The sequence below is a fragment of the Rhamphochromis longiceps genome, linkage group LG23 (genome assembly GCF_057381845.1).
Source record: "Rhamphochromis longiceps isolate RC_006_pf linkage group LG23, R_longiceps_female_GT1.1, whole genome shotgun sequence".
Taxonomy (NCBI): Eukaryota; Metazoa; Chordata; class Actinopteri; order Cichliformes; family Cichlidae; genus Rhamphochromis; species Rhamphochromis longiceps.
The window spans coordinates 3,576,147-3,592,248 of NC_140578.1; the positions used below are offsets into that span (position 1 = coordinate 3,576,147).

General features: G+C 43.0%; 1 protein-coding gene across 3 annotated transcripts in view; it reads right to left on the reverse strand.

The window, feature by feature from the left end:
- tle2b (TLE family member 2, transcriptional corepressor b) overlaps positions 1 to 16,102 on the reverse strand; it is an 83,106-nt gene that overhangs the window by 23,804 nt on the left and 43,200 nt on the right. For 2 of the 3 annotated variants that reach the window (XM_085399506.1, XM_085399509.1), the window contains 4 exons: positions 7,661 to 7,723; positions 4,916 to 4,990; positions 1,687 to 1,867; positions 349 to 365 (listed from right to left, as the gene is read on the reverse strand). In XM_085399506.1, coding sequence (XP_085255632.1) covers positions 349 to 365; positions 1,687 to 1,867; positions 4,916 to 4,990; positions 7,661 to 7,723 — 336 coding nt within the window. The remainder of the gene's footprint in view (positions 1 to 348; positions 366 to 1,686; positions 1,868 to 4,915; positions 4,991 to 7,660; positions 7,724 to 16,102) is intronic. The other variant, XM_085399507.1, reaches the window with a different exon arrangement.

Genomic DNA, 16,102 nt, shown 5'->3' on the forward strand with positions numbered 1-16,102 from the left:
GTATATGTTGTAGATTACCCGAATATTTGTGGCGCTGATAAAGAAACAGTCCATTAACTCAGTTCGTAGGCTCCTCCAGATAACGGTCGAATGCAGCGAGCTCAGACGTTAGTATAATGTGGAAAACCTTGAGAAGCTCAAGGTTGATGGTGATGAGCTGCTATTGTGCCGGTGTTGAGCAGTGCTACTCCTGGCTGAGCTCCAGCAAAACACTGCCTTTTTTAGAGGCCACTTTGCGGCGCATCTCCATTTCCCTCAGTTTATCACTGTCACACACGCGCGTGCACACGGTGAAACGTGGGCGTACAAAACACTTACATCAAGGTACACACATGCAACACTACTCACCCTGCTGGGCGCTCCCTCTGGGTTGGGGCAGAGAAAGGGAAGGAAAGAAAACCGAGCAGAGAAAAAGAAGAGAGCGATGAAGAAGGGAAAATGGGGAGAAGAGAGAAAGTTTGACGTCAGTGCCGATAACAACAACAACAGTCCCCAGTCAGCCAAGGTTAGGCTGAACTACGACGACTTCTGTCTAATAAAGATACAAACCCACTATTGTGCCCGACTCCAGCCTCCTCTATCCTCTCTATCTTTCCCTCTCTCTCTTCTCCAAGCAGACAAAGCTCGCTGTCTTCCCCTGCTGCCATCAACGCTCACCATCTTTTCCCTCATTCTTCGTCTCATATGTAAGAACAGAAACACACACAGCTGCAGACATGCATAAGCTCTTACACAGATGCTTAACGTGACAATACGAACACAGTGACCTCTTTATCTTTCCCCTGTTTCGGTTCTCACCGATTCCTTCCATTTTTCTTTCTAGCTCTCAGTTTATTCATGAGAAAGTCTCTCTTGGCTCGCTGCCGGAAAAACTGCACAAAGATAAGATATTCTATCGGGGTGAAAGGAAGTTCATAGGGAGAGAGCGTTTCTCCTGCATTTACAGAAAGGCCATGAATACATCTGGTCATGGTAAGACAGCAATCGAAACAGGAAAGTTCAAACTGAGTCCAAAAGGTGAGTTCCTGGACAAATTACAAAGCAGCTGCCTGTCAGAGATGATGTATAGTGCTGCTTTGCATTTTTGACTACATTTTGTGTGGTTAAAAATGATAAAAAATGATCTTTTTCTTATTCTGCAGCTGTCACGAGTTACTATCCGCCGATTCTAGGATGACAAATGAAGCCAATTAAAGACAAAAATCAGAAATGCAAATGTTGGAAAACAGACACATTTTAGGAAGCAAAAAATCATCTCTGCGCGTTTGACATTCGATAGGTGCACGCGCCGTTTCCCTCAGCCTCACATGTACAGAACTAGCTAACCAAATCTGCTCAAAATGTTCAATACTGTCATTGATTTCATCATCGATCAAGCACTTTGTGTAAACCTGAAACAAAAACAAGTACACTGATTCTCACTGTGGAACAACCGTGGTACACTTCAGGGCTGGAGGGATTTTTAGGGGTAAAAACGTCCACATTAAGAAACAAGATGTTCTGATGAGTGTGAGTGCAAGTAAAGGCAGCCGGTTTCAATAGTAGAAAAGACTAACGCTGCTCAAAGTCACAGTCTTTTATTCTAGCTGCTCACTCAGAATATCCTCATGACAAATACTCTACCAAAACACATAATCCTGATTTTACAGTCAAAACTGAGAACGAAGAGGATAAATGCTTCTTTACCTCTGAGATGTTCAGGGTCCAGGTGGTTGCGCTCATCTTTGGAGGCAAGGTGGGCTGAGACCCCCAAAGCCCCCGTCAGTGCCAGCAGTCCTGAGCCCCCTGCGCCCAGGGACAGCCCTGATGGGTGTGGCGTCAGGGGGATGCCAGGGGCGTGGTGAGACAGGTGCTGGAGCTGCTGCTGCTGTGGCCACAGGGAAAGAAAGTAGCGGGGAGGTAAGGAGTAAGGGGAGGGAGGGTGAGATACAAGGGAGTGTGTGGTTAGAAAAGACAAGGTAAAGAAGAAAAGGGAATGAAAAACGGGAAAAGTGAAGTGAGGGGGAAGGCAGTGTTGTGGTTGGAAAAAGAATTGAGGAAAAACATGAGAAAGGGAGAAGGCGAATTAAATAAAACACACATGGAGAGCCAAACGGTGAAGAAGGATGTTAAGATGAAAGTGGACAGGATGTGAAAGTGATTAGAGGATTAACAGGTGAAAGGATGGAGACCAAGGATGGGAAAGAGGACAAGGAAAGAAAGGCAGAATGAAATTGAATGATCATGATACACCCAGGAAGCAAAGGCAGTTGAGAATGAAACCAAGAAGTGAATAGAAGAGTGAGATATCGAGGCAATGGGATTTATTATAAAGGAGAAGAAAAAGGTAGAAAAGGGGCCATGGGAAAACACAGGGAGGATTAAAGGGAAGGATGAAAATGTTTGAGTCACAGAGCAAATGATGAGGAGAAACAGAAGGAAATAACATAGGAAGCAATGAAAAGTGAAGGAGAATTACATGAACAGGGGAAAGAGTAAATGAGTGCAGGAAGAAAGGGAAGGCAAGTGTGCAGCAGGGAGAATAAAAGGTAAGAGAAAAAAAATGATGGCAGAGAAGAAATGAGGACACGGCCGATGTAAGATGGAGAGAACGATAAAAGATTGTGGGGAAAATCCAGAAAGAAAATGACGAAGGCAAGAAAAAAAGAGAGATGGAGAAAAATGAGGAGAGAGAGAGGAGAGCAAAGGAGCAGCTACAGATAAAGAAAGGCTATTATCCTGAGGGGAGCATTATGATGTGTTTTTGTGTGCTGTTTTGTCAAGCCGGTGTATTAGACACACATACACACACAAAAGCACACACACCTTAGAGACAGCAGTGTTTGTAGTGCTGGGAGGAACAAAGGGCCTTAAGTAGACAGTAATGTGATCAGTGCTCTGACAAGCTGTGGAAAGCCCCATCTACTACAGCACTCAGGAGCATCACTGTGTCTCTCTGTGCGTACATATATATGTATATACAGACAAGCAGATCATATGCACAATATGAGCATTGGTAAAGTTCTTGAATTGATGATTCAGGCAACTCATTATTTAGTTGTGTCAAATCTTCAGATTAATAAACCATTCCTGTTCAATCTGACCTCTTCTACTCGCTGACCTTCCGCTCACATGATCAACATTTGCCAAATGGTCTCGCTGTGCATGTAGCTCTGCAAGTAAGATGGCAGCGATGAAAGCCTTTATGTTTTGGAAGTATCCACATTATTTTAAGTCTGTGGGTGAAAATGGCAGGAAGATCACAGGGAAATGCAAACTGTGCCCAGGTGTAAAGTGTCTGTCAGCTGCGAAAAGCTCCCCCCTTCAAATTTGAGGAAGCACCTGTGAGCTAAACATAGCTCCACAACAGTGGTGGAGAAGAGGAGGAGAACGATGCTGGCGCCACAGCTCCCACACGTTAACGGCGAGCGTTTAGTTTGGTTTAAGCTGCCGCTGCAATGAAAAATGATGAGGGCATCGCCGGTTAGATGCGACCAATATCATCTCACGGTGAAATGAGGAAACGTACATATATGTGCAATAGGGCTGCCACAAACAATTATTTTGATAGTCGACTAGTCACCAATTATTTTTGGGATTAGTCGACTAATCAGATCATGCATCCATTGGACGTAAAACTACAGCTTATTGCACCAGCAGCATCTGCTCTTATATAACTATCATTAGCTTACAGCTTTAAGTGTTTAAGGTATGTGCTAACTAAAAATAAAGACAAGATGATAGTTTTGCATTGTTTGGGTGAAGTTTAATAAACTCCTTGCTATCTAAAATATAACAGGACAAACTATAACTTCAGCCAAACCGATTTACTCAGGAATAAATACACTTCTAAAAAAAGCCAAACAATAACATTTAAGTGACTTATGTATGTTTAACCTGAGTAGCGACAGACGGCGGTGGGTTTGAAAACGATTTGCCCAGAGTCCGGTGTTCTCACGGGCTCTAGTGAGCCTTGCCCCCGGCTAGCTATCGAGCTAGTGGGTAACAGACGTCTCTGAAAACGTCAGAGCGCTTTTCAAAATATGTGGTGTCTTGATAAACTGAGCAGATATTTAAGTTTTACACAGCTACATTCTCGCCTGAAAATATGTTAAACGTTTATTTTGTGACCCAGAAAGAATAATAAGAGTAATATTAAAACTAACCAGCTGCCGCCATTGTTGGAAACTGAGCTGGGCTGCGCTATGAATTCTGGGACAGAGCTACTTCTTCTTCTTTGGGGTTTAATGGCAACTGGCATCCTTGTACATGCAGTGCTGCCATCTTCTGTTTCAGTCTGTTATTACACTCTTAAATCCTGCTACTTATTCCTGAGTCTTTTGTGATCTTACAAAGCTTCAAACGGCGTGTCAACTATTAAATCAGTCGTGACTAGTCGACTAATCGTGGCAGCCCTAATGTGCAGTGGGGCACATGCATACTCAGGACAATATAGCCAAATGTGCAAGGGCGTGCTTTTGGTGATGCAAAAATACTCTGATAAGTCTAATAAGTTAGTATTCAAAGTATTGTGAATCAACTTTTTGGGTGACCACCTGATGTTTCTCAAGAGGAAGCAAACAGCAGGATCACTGCAAAAGAAAAGAATGACTGTGTTGCAGTGGAGTCCAAGTCCAGACCTCAACCTGATCGAAATGCTGATACGGGACCTTAAGAGAGCTGTGCATAAACAGATGCCCGCAAATCTCAATGAGGTGAAGTGAAGTTGTAAAGAAGGGGGGGGGGGCAAAACTTCTCCATAAGGATGTGAGAGAAATGGAAAGTTACTGCTGTTAAAGGTGGTTCTGCAAGCTACTGAATCATTTTCACAGGACTGCTCATCACAGACATTTGTATTTATAGACATTAAGAATGAATAATAATTTAATTCCCATCATTCTTAGTTCCTCTGTGTTGATGAATCAAGGTGACTCACCCCGATGATGGCGTTGAGTTCAGCCATAGTGACCTGCTTGGCCCTCTCCACAGCTTGGACCACCTGTTGCTGGTGCTACACATACACATAAAGGGAGAAAGTGAAAGAAAGACATATTACAGTGCATAATCATCCACGGTGTGTACTGGGATATATACTGTAAGCATAATGTGATGTAGAGTATATTGCATGTACACTCAGTAATGACACAACGGGGACTTTTACATTAAACAAGCTAGAGAAACGCTGCTGCCTCCATCCAAAGCCGGTACAGGTAGTGCAAATAAGATGGTCTGGATGGGGCAACCATGCATTCACACAACACAAACATTGAGAGAACGTCACAAAAAAACGGAAGCGCACACACTGTAGCCAGACACGTACAGATACGTGCGCATTCACACACACCGAGAGCAAGGCTAACGAAAACCTCAGCTCTGTTTGAACAAAATCCCAATGTAATCAGTCGCACAAACTCAAACATACATGTGTGTGCCGCTGTTGCACACCTACACACAGAATACACACAGTGTCAATATTGATCAAACTGACAAAGCTGTGACCTTGCTGTCTCCAGGTAGCGCACTCAGTGTACACTCACACTTGGAGACAAAAAAAAAGGAGGGTGTCTGCAGGTTTGTATTTACACAATGTACACACCTGCACAAAAAACCCTCCACGCACACACAAATGTACAGTAAAAATCACACTGACGCAGTAGAATTAAACTATAAAAATGGTTTCCTCTCATTTAATCTGTTTTGTTGTCTCGCCCAAAGTCAGAGCAACAATGTAACAATATATCATCAATAATTCTGCTCCTCTAAGCACATACAAATTAAATTACGGCTTTAAGGAGCAATTAATGAAGCAAAACACTCGTGCAGGAATGGTGATAATGTTTCTGAATGATAAGAGGCCCTGAAGCTCTTAAAAAAAAAGTATGTATTTAACTTAGAGTAGTCAGAGAGCTTACTTCATGATGTGCTGTATAGCTGCGTCTATGCTAAAGACTTCTGCTTTGTCTCCAGTTACACTGAAAGTTGTGAGATTTATTATGTTATCAGCGCCATTCGCTATTGGATAGTTCATTAGTAAATAACCCCAGAAACACATACAATGCATATGACTGTAATACCTTGTTTTCACCATGGGGCATTACATTAAATAATAATAATAATAGTAGCAAATATTAGCTGACTGTAACATGACATGGTGGCCCCTTCAAGTCAGAAATGTAGAAGTATCAATCACATCTGCTACACTAACTGTGAAATTGTTATTGTTATATATTATTGTTGGTTTGATTTATTTATCTTAAAAATTAGCCAGTTGTTGTGTTCGCCTAACAGAGCCAGATCAATAATTTGTTGGAGACCGTTTTTAATAATGCCGCCTCTGTGCACCGCCGCATTGGATTTAAAATCAAACACTCAAGACATGATTGAAGTGCAGGCTTTCAGCTTTAATTCAAGTCGTTAAAAAAGAAAGAAATATTCAACTGTTTAGTATTTACTGATATTTTTATACACAGTTCCACATTTTCAGAAGCAAAAAGTCTAGAACCCATGAACATCAATGCTGTGTTTCCTACCTCAGGATGCTCAACTAGACTTTTACTGCAGCTGCTTTTAGTTGCTTCTTGTTTGTCGGTTCTTTGCCTTAAGATTTGTATTAAATACCTGAAAAGCGTGGTCTATTGGTTTGAGAACAAGTGAATCACTTTTTGCCTTTAAAAAGTACCCATTTTCTTTTCATTGATAAACTCTTGGGTTGTTTTTTCAGTCTGCTTTGGTTCATTTTCCATTCACATCATCAGTAAACACTACTGACATGGTTCTACTGGCAGCCGTAACATTGCCTCCAACTTTTCTCACAGATTTGCTGTTAAAAAAGCTGAGCTGGTCAGTGGAGTCCTTATTTTTAAGAATAAACCAAATTGTAGATTTGGCCACTCGTAAAGTTTTTGCTTTCTCTCGGTTTATTTTGCTTTTTCAGCCCGATGGTGGAATTATTCACTGGCAAAATTACAGTGAAAATAAAGTGAAATACAAATGCAACACTGTCCAGTTGACATTAAGCCTGAAACTGTGGGACTCAGAGGCAACACTAAATGTTTTTATCCAACAAATTATGGATCTAACTGTATATAATACAGAATTCTGTCCAAGTGACAACATTCCACTGAAAGTTAACGTTCCATTATCAATATGCTTACTTTAAAATGTAAAGGATTTGGATGAATTAACATCTGTGTAGCAAATCAGGATTAGTATTTAAATTCTTCAACTGTTAAATGTCCTGTATGCCAGCGGTCCCCAACCCTCGGGCCTCGGTCCGTGAGTCGTTTGGTACCGGGCCGCGAGAGTTGCAGCTCAGGTGTGAAATGTGTGGTTTTCAGGGGTTTTATCGGTTTTCAGCGTTATTTTGTTATCGTTTTTATCGTTAACTCGGTTTTCCTGGGTCTTTTCACGTGTGTTATGAATAAATCTTCTTTTTTTCGGTACCGGTACTAGTTTTATTTTGTTGTATTTATCTGCGACACCTTAAAGGCCGGTCCGTAAAATATTGTCGGGCATAAACTGGTCCGTGGTGCAAAAAAAGTTGGGGACCGCTGCTGTATCCAGTATATGATTTCTGATATTCTGTGAGGAAGTGTCTGAGGTATGAGTGGTTTTCTCCCCTTTTTTGTGCCAGCATGTTGCTTGTGCATGTGTAAATGTCTCTGGCTGTAGTAACACTTACCTCTTGAGAGAGGAAAGGGATGATCTGAGCACAGATGGCACTGAGACGCTTGACAATCTCCGCCTGTGATGGAAAGAGAGAGAAATGAGAGTGAGAGACAGAAGGAGAGAGTAGTAGGGGATATATAATCATGTTGCATATTGCAGGATCATAAGTACACAATGAGCACAGAGCATATGATACACCTCTACAGCACATTAAGCCTTTGTTGCATTTAAACACCTTCTTAATGAGCAAGAAGTTCTGTCAGTGACATTTCTGTGAGACTGAGAGAAGAAACATGTGGGGGATTGTGTGAGCGAACAGCAGAGGTGGTGGGATGGAGGCAGCATTAGAGCTACGCTCATCATTTGGGTCTTTTAGCACCTTCACACTAGTTTCACTCAGCTTGTCCTCACGATCCAACAATAAACATACGAACATTCACAGAGAGCCGAAAACCTCAGAAAATTCCTCCCGAGCTCTCCACCTGTCTCAGCCGGCTATTTCATGTTATTATGTTTGTCCATTTCCGAAAACTGTGAAAATTCACGAAAATGCTTTTTCTTGGTCCCCTTATCCTCCATCCATCATTCACACCAGCAGCAATAGTGCCCTTCCTAAGAAAACTGCTGCCCACACACACACACACACACACACACACACACACACACACACACACACACTCTACACCAGTGCACACAAACACACAGAAACAAAAGCACACTCCCTCTCAGCCTTGCACACAAACACACACACGCACAGTGAACCTCTGCGGTGTGTCTAATTCTATCTGTCTGAGTGCCCTCAGCCTCATTTTGTTCTCTTCTTCACTCAGCCGTTCTCTCTTTTTCTACAACAGCTCTCACACTGAGCCATTATTACCCTATTCATCCTCTTCCTCCCATCCCTCTCCCCCTCTCTCTTCCTCTCTCATCTCCCTCCCCTCAGTTGCTCTCTTTGTCTATTTCCCCATCTTTCTATTTTTCTATATTATTTCCTCTCTTTTATAATCTGTCGGCCCTCTTTTTCCCTCAGCTGCTCTTATTCTTCCTCTATAACATCAGTCGCTCTCATGTTTTCGGTGATTTTTCTCCAACAGTCTTATTTTCCCCCCCTTTTTCCTCCATCTGCCCGTCCTGCTTTCAGTCTCTCTTTCTCTCTGCATCACTTCATCCTCACTAACACATGTTGCTGGCACTTAGAGGCGTTGAAGAGGAATAGATAAAAGACAGCAGACGTGGCAATGGAGGGCAGCGCAGGACTGACGGGGCTGTGTATGCCATCATACAAAGGCTCTCAGAGACACGCACCATTCAACCAGCCTTTCGGTTACTCTCAACGAGGCTTCGTAAACAATTAGCACCAGACACCCGGCTCAGTTCCAAGGACAGACACAGCTTCATGCGTGTGTAAACCTATGCATTCATGTGTAGATGACTGTGCCTCAGCTCCTTTGGTGTATTTCTATAAAGCATGCGTGTCTGTATGTATGTGAGGACCACAAAGAGTTAGAAAGAAGAACTTGGCAAACCTGAATATATTTTTTATAACTGGAAGTAGATTATCCGCCTGCTGCCAATGTGAAACTTTTACTACATTAAACTCAAGGGAGTCGTTCTTCTGTATTCAAGTGGTATCTGTTCTTCTGAAACCTTGGTCAGTCTGCTTGACTATACTTTAGCCTGTTGCTCGTTCAATCTGTCCAACTAGATCGCAGATGGAAATAAATCAAAGCACTCGTAATAGAAGCAGGGAAATAGAAGCAGGGATATATTGAAACATGAGCATTTGTACAGTTCTGCCAATCTTTGCTTCTTTAACACAGCCTGAACTCTCTTAGTCAAGCTTTCTTGTAATTTCTTTAGGTAGTCGTCAGCAATAGCTTCTTGAAGGTCATTCAAAGCTCTTCCTTGGATGTTGGCTGCTTTTTATTCCATTTGCTGTAAAGATGATCCCACACTGCTTCGGGTCTGCGCTCGAGGAAGGCCAGCCTATAACCGTTTGTGTTCCACTGTGTTTTTTTCTATCCAAGTATGCTTTTACAGCATTTGCATTGTCTGTGGGACTATTGTTGTACTTCTTTCCTGATAATGTTAAAAAAAGAAATTTCAAATTGCTGAGATGTGCCATGTTTTCAGCTAATAGCTCTTTGGGAATCACCTTGTTGGTGTAAAAATATCATTTATGCCAGTCAAACATGGCATTTAGATTCAACTAAAGAAATGGGAAAAAAATGATGTGTTGTGCTAGTAACAAAGAGACTAGAGACAGAATTTAAAGTGGTTCATCCCTGGAGTTAGGTGACTTTTTTACGCTTGAATAATTCACGGGTCAGTGTTAAGAAAACATTTCCTTGAACATAGTCCGGTACAAGGACTCTTCCTCAATTTCGGGAGTGAAAATGAGAGAAAAAAAGCAGCAAATGTCAAAAGAAAAATCTTGAAAGACTTTCAGATGGCCTGAAGAACTATTCCTCAAGGCCTCAGTAAAACATTAGAAGAAAGTCTGGCTGCTTGGAAGCAAAATGTAAAGCAATAATGGGTGGCTCAAGACTGTTGCACAGTACCGTATATCTGTTGTTGCTCTGAGTTGACACGAACAGCTTTAGAAATAGGAAACAAGTTCTTATGAATTAAAAAAGATCACACTCTGGGAACAGTTTGATCCACAAATTGCTCTAAGTGGACACATGTTTGAGGATTAACTGTCATTTTGTAATTTGTGAGATGGTTCACAACCACTTCTCACTGAGTTTTTGCTAATTATGCAGGGTATAGTTCAGTACACTTCAGTGTTCAATGTTCTCCTCCATTAATTATCTTTGCAACTATGCCAGATTGCCGCTTATCATGCAACAGGTTGTGCTCAGCCATCAGATCAATTCAGATGACCTGGTTCAGTTTGGCCAGTAGGAAACCGATCTGACAGTACTGATGTTTAACCATATGTCCGATAACCAAATACAATCTGAAGGGACTGACCTGAACATGGTTGGTCTATGAAGCCACTCTTATTTACTGTCCCCATAGCTTTGATCTTACGACATACAAACAAACTTTACTGGAAAGATAAAAAACAAAAGTTAAAGAGAAGATCATAAACAAACAAACTCCACGTTATGCCTGAGAGACAGTAGGTATTATAAGCACAAGATACCAATAACTGATGGGTTTTACAACTGGACGAAAGCGAGCTTGCTGAAGCAGCCTGGGCCGGGTCTCAGAAACAACACAGCACACTGTCGTTCCACTGTCCAACCGAAGCACAGCCACCGGGGAGGACTGGCAAAGACTGGCTGGATGGAGGGATGAATGGATGGATAGATACAAAGGAAAGCAAGGGACTGGTCAATAAACACCTGAGGGCAGATACCCTGCCAGCTGGCATGGAGTCAGACAGCGAGACAGAGAAAAAAGCTTCAGATGAAACAGAGAGAAAATATAGGTGAGGGAATAGCTTTTCAATCACAAGGGCAAAAATCTACCAAAACAGTCTCCAGAATAAACAGACTGACAGAGGAAGGGAAATTGAAAGAAATGAAGACAAGGAAGAAGAAGGAATGCTGGGACAAAGACAGTCTGTTCCTGAGGACTGTTCGAGCCACAGGCATAAAAACACACATGCTCCATGTATGACGGTGTCTTCATGTAACAGACAAGCTCACTCAGTAGAAGCACACCTAGGCTTTTCATCGCTGACAGGATGCAATCCTCTCAAATCTAAAACAACTATGCAATTACCAGGCTTATACAGGTATATTCCGCATCGATTATATACCACATATTGTAAAATACATAAATATCTACGTGAAACCACTAAAAAAAATGTCAGTACCCTAGACACAGCACACTGTACTAAGTCACATCAAAGACTGTCAGAAACATGACATCCAGCATGATGATATCTCTGCAATTCAGCAGAAGTGAAGAGTTTAGTCTATAAAAAGACAGATGTGTTGAGCTGATGTTTCTCTTTAAAGTGGTCAGCAGCACATGATTTGACATCATGATTAAAAATCTGAATGCAAGTCAGACATACATGCCAATAAACTGTCCTTGACCCAACATTTTGGACCCACATTCAGCTGTCAGTCAGGAGGAACTCCAAAGACAGGCAGGAGGGACAGTTTCCACACCAGCATTCGGCTCAGTGGACCATAATGCAGAGGCAAGAGTGACGCTTTGAGTTAGAGGTGTAATTCTTAGAGTTTGACTGTAAAAAAAAAAAAACTCATTCTCCCGCACTTACTTTGCAATTGCTATCTGCTGCTCTCCGTCCACCCACATATTTAACCCACACGATAAACGCAACATGTTCCTGTCTGTTCTATGAAGGCTGTCAAAATGCATTCTGGAAAATGCTGAAAATGACTAACTGAAGTAGAAATAGTCCAGACAGGTGGGAAGATGAGGCTGTGTGTACTCTAAAAAGAAAATTATAACACTCACAAGATAAGCAACTGCAGAATGATGGCGTATCTGCCTATGCAATTTTCTTAAAAAAAAAAAAAAAGTGCAAGAGTTTGGCTTTGCTCTGACAAAGCCAAAGTTTGTTTCGTAGGGAGGTTGTGTTACGCGTTACGTGTTACAATCTGCACGCAGCTGTTTGCTTAGAATGGCAAAGCATCTTGTGTTTTTTTCATCCTGTGTAGCTTCAACATATCGCCAGACAAAGCGACGAAGACTAAATGCAGAGAAACTCAAATGAAGGGCTAAACTGAAAGTCCCATTTCTCCGAGCACACACATTTTCACTTTTGACATTAAAGTAAACTTGAGCTGGAACAATGGGGAAGCCACTTCCCTGTGAAAGATCAGCATTCAATTTGGTCTCTCAGCATGACAGCGAGCAACACTGACTGCCTTCGTCTTGCCAATAAAGCTTGGTGAATTTGAATGTGATGAGCATGGGTTGAGATTGGCACGGGAAGAGGAAGATGGTGCCCAGTGTGCTCTGGCACTGCCAGCTGTGCCAGCCTCTGAGTCCCACTATGGCTGAGCAAGCCAGCTTTGTGTGTCTGTGTGTGCGTGCGTGTGTGTGTGCATAAGTGTGTGAGTGATACCCCTCTACTCGCTCTAATTGCTCCTAACAAAAATCTCTGCCACCTCTCTTAGCTCCTATTCCGTTTCTGTTCTTTGCTCCCCCTCTTGCTTGTTGCTGGAATAGTTACTGGTTGGAAAAAGGAAGAGTGGAGCACCGAAGGCAACGGGCAACTTTAAATTGAATGCATTCCACAGTGAGCGTGGCAGATGATGCTACTGAAAACAGAATATCCAGTCATTTTCACATCGATATAAAAGGTTTTACAAAACTGTTCTGTGGTGACAGAAAGAGTAATGAGCTTCTGACCTTCGTAATTTATACAAGTGGTGGCTCATAGTATTTGTAAATCACAATGAAAGCTCATCTTACTGCGTTCATGGCACTAAAGTTGTTCTAAAAGCATCGTATACATTTGTGCAAGTTTTTGCAAACGTATGCGTTTTGCGAGTGGACTCATAATCATTCAAATACACTCTCTACTTCCAACACAAGATAACAGAAACCAGTAATTGATAAAGTAAAAGATCCAGTTTATTTAAAAAAAAGAGAAAATCCTCAAAATTTATAATATTATGTAATACTAAACACATTTTAATCATCATCGTTTGGCATCAGAGTATCGGACTCCGGTACTCGTCCGATACTCCGGTACTCTTCGGCCATTGCCCGCTTGATGAAGTCGATCAGTTCACGTATCTGGGCAGTGTGATAACACCGGACGGTGGCTCGGAGAAGGACATTGCCTGTCGGCTCGGAAAGGCAGCATCGGCCATGCGCAACTTGAAACCGGTTTGGAGATCGACCACCATCTCGATATCATCTAAAGTCCATTTGTTCAATACGATAGTTGTACCGATGGCTATCTATGCGAGTGAAACGTTGTCGACGGCAACAATTATCCGACGACTGAATGTTTTCCAACAGCACAGCCTCCGACGGATTCTCAAGATTTCGTATCGAGTTACCAACGAGCACACTGCCTCACGACCGCTAGCGGACATGGTATTGGAGCGACGATTCCATTTCGCCGGTCACGTTCTTCGCCAACATCGGAAACGATTATCGGAGATAGCCATGTTGTGGAGACCCGCCAAGGGGTCACGGAGCCACGGATGACCAAAACAGACATGGAGATGGTCATTCATTGAGGACCTGAAAGCGGTCGATCTTTCATGGGACGAGGCTGAAGATGTGGCTGCAAACCGAGCTCGTTGGCGATCCCTTGCCGCCCAATCCGCCATCCAGCGCAGGAGGAACTAAGTCTAAGTTGGTATCATTACGAGCAGCAGTGTGGTGACTTTTGAGGGTTATGGTAAATATTTGTAGCCAATGACGTACTAATCACCCACTGATTGGGGTGGCAGACACATCGCTGTTCGGTGAGAACAACCATTCCCACTTCCTCCCTTTCAGTACCCCCCCACCTCCTCCCCATATTTCCTCTTTTTCTCCAAGCAATCAGCCTTCTTCTTTATCTATTCTGCTGGCTCATTTTTCCCCACTTCCACGGTGTCTCTCTTGCTCTCTCCCTCTGTTTTCCCTCGGTGCACTTGGCTCTGCTCTTTTGCTCTCTCTCTGCCCTTCTTCTTATTCTCTCTCATTTCTCTCCCCTTCTTGCTCCATCTCTCTGCCCTGTTTCTCTCTCCCAGAGTCTCCCTCTACCCTCCTATTTTCTCTCTCCTCTCTCTCTCCTCTGGGCAGCGTGCCAGCTCCTCTTCCCTGGCACCCAGCCAGCTCCTTTCCTCCACTTCGCCTCCTCCACCCTTCACTCCCTTCCTCTATCCCCCTTGCCTCTGATTGATGGCCCCACTATTCTGGAAGGAGAGGAAGGGAAACAGAGAAAGAAAGAGGGAGGGGGGCACCAAAACACACAGACACATACACCAAAACGACACACATACGAGCATGCACGCACCCTCGGAATTGTGCATATCGCAACTGAGCCCACAAGTACGCACACAAAAGCCACCGCGAGCATTTGTGCACGCACATACACACGGACCGAGCAACAAGAGCACACAGAAAACCAATCTAAACAGAACATAGGAGCACGCATACACAGAGCTGTGTGCATTGCAAGCAGCCTCACAGCATGGGACCGACACCCGCACACTTGCTCCAGCACATACACACAGGCACAGATTCAACCTTCAGTGCAGAACCAATGCGAGATAGGCAGCGGAGCGGGCAGCAGAATCATTTAGAATAAAAAATACAGACAGACAGCTCACTTCGACTTTCTCATGAACACACGTATCCAATCATACATGGAGGTGCCACACAGTACGAAACATGTACTTGCAAAAACTTCACACAAAAGGCACATAGATAATTTCGAGACGCACAGATGCACGGTCCTTACACCCTCTATGCTTCTGAAATACACAAACACACAAACACACACACACACACACACACACACACAAACACACAAACACACACACACACACACACACACACACACACAAGCCTGTGACAATGAGATTCAAAATCTCTGCCTTGCAATTGTGGTTGAAATTTGATAGTTTTCTAGATCTTGCGCTCTCTGACTCCATTATACACTAAGCTATTAGTCATATTCACACTGTGCCAGCTCACCAGCTTGCATTGACAGACTGCATACGGCTTCAAACCCATGTCATCCACAATGCAATCAGACACAAAGTAGCCAGAGTAGCAAAGCTGGCTGCAGAGTATGCACGCATGAAAAGGCATTCAAAGACGTGCGCATCACACACACCGACACCTACATATACGCTAATGAATGTTGCTTTTATGTATCTCATTGTTGCCGGGTCTGTGAGATGCTGAAACATATGCTCTATGGTGTGGGACACAGTTTCTTAGATTTAGCCTTTTTATTTTTTCAGCATCTGCTTAACAGTCACTCTATACACGCACCAGCCACTTTATTAGGTATGCCTGTTCAGGTGCTTGTTAGCGCAACTCTTCAATCAGCCAAACTCATGGCAGCAACTCAGTGCATTTAGGATGGGGGAGAAAAGGTGACTTTTAAACATTGCATGGTTGTCGTTGACAGACAGACGTGTGTGAATATTTCAGAAACTGCTGATCTACTGTGATTTTTCTCCACAACTACGTCTAGGGTTTATGAAGAATGGCCAAAACTGAGAAACTACTCAATGAGAAGCAGTTCTTAACTGCCTTGTTGATGTCAGAGGTCAGAGAAGGCAACAGTAACTGAAAACACCACTTGTTACAACCAGCAGAAGAGCATCTCTGAACCGCCAACATGTCAAACCTTGAAGCAGATGGGCTACAGCAGCAGAAGACCACAGCAGGTATCACTTCAGACACCAAAGAGCAGGAACCTGAGGCTACGATTCACACAGGCTCACAAAAAATTGGACAACAGAAAATCAGAACAGTCTTGCCAAGACTTATGAGCTTGCCTATA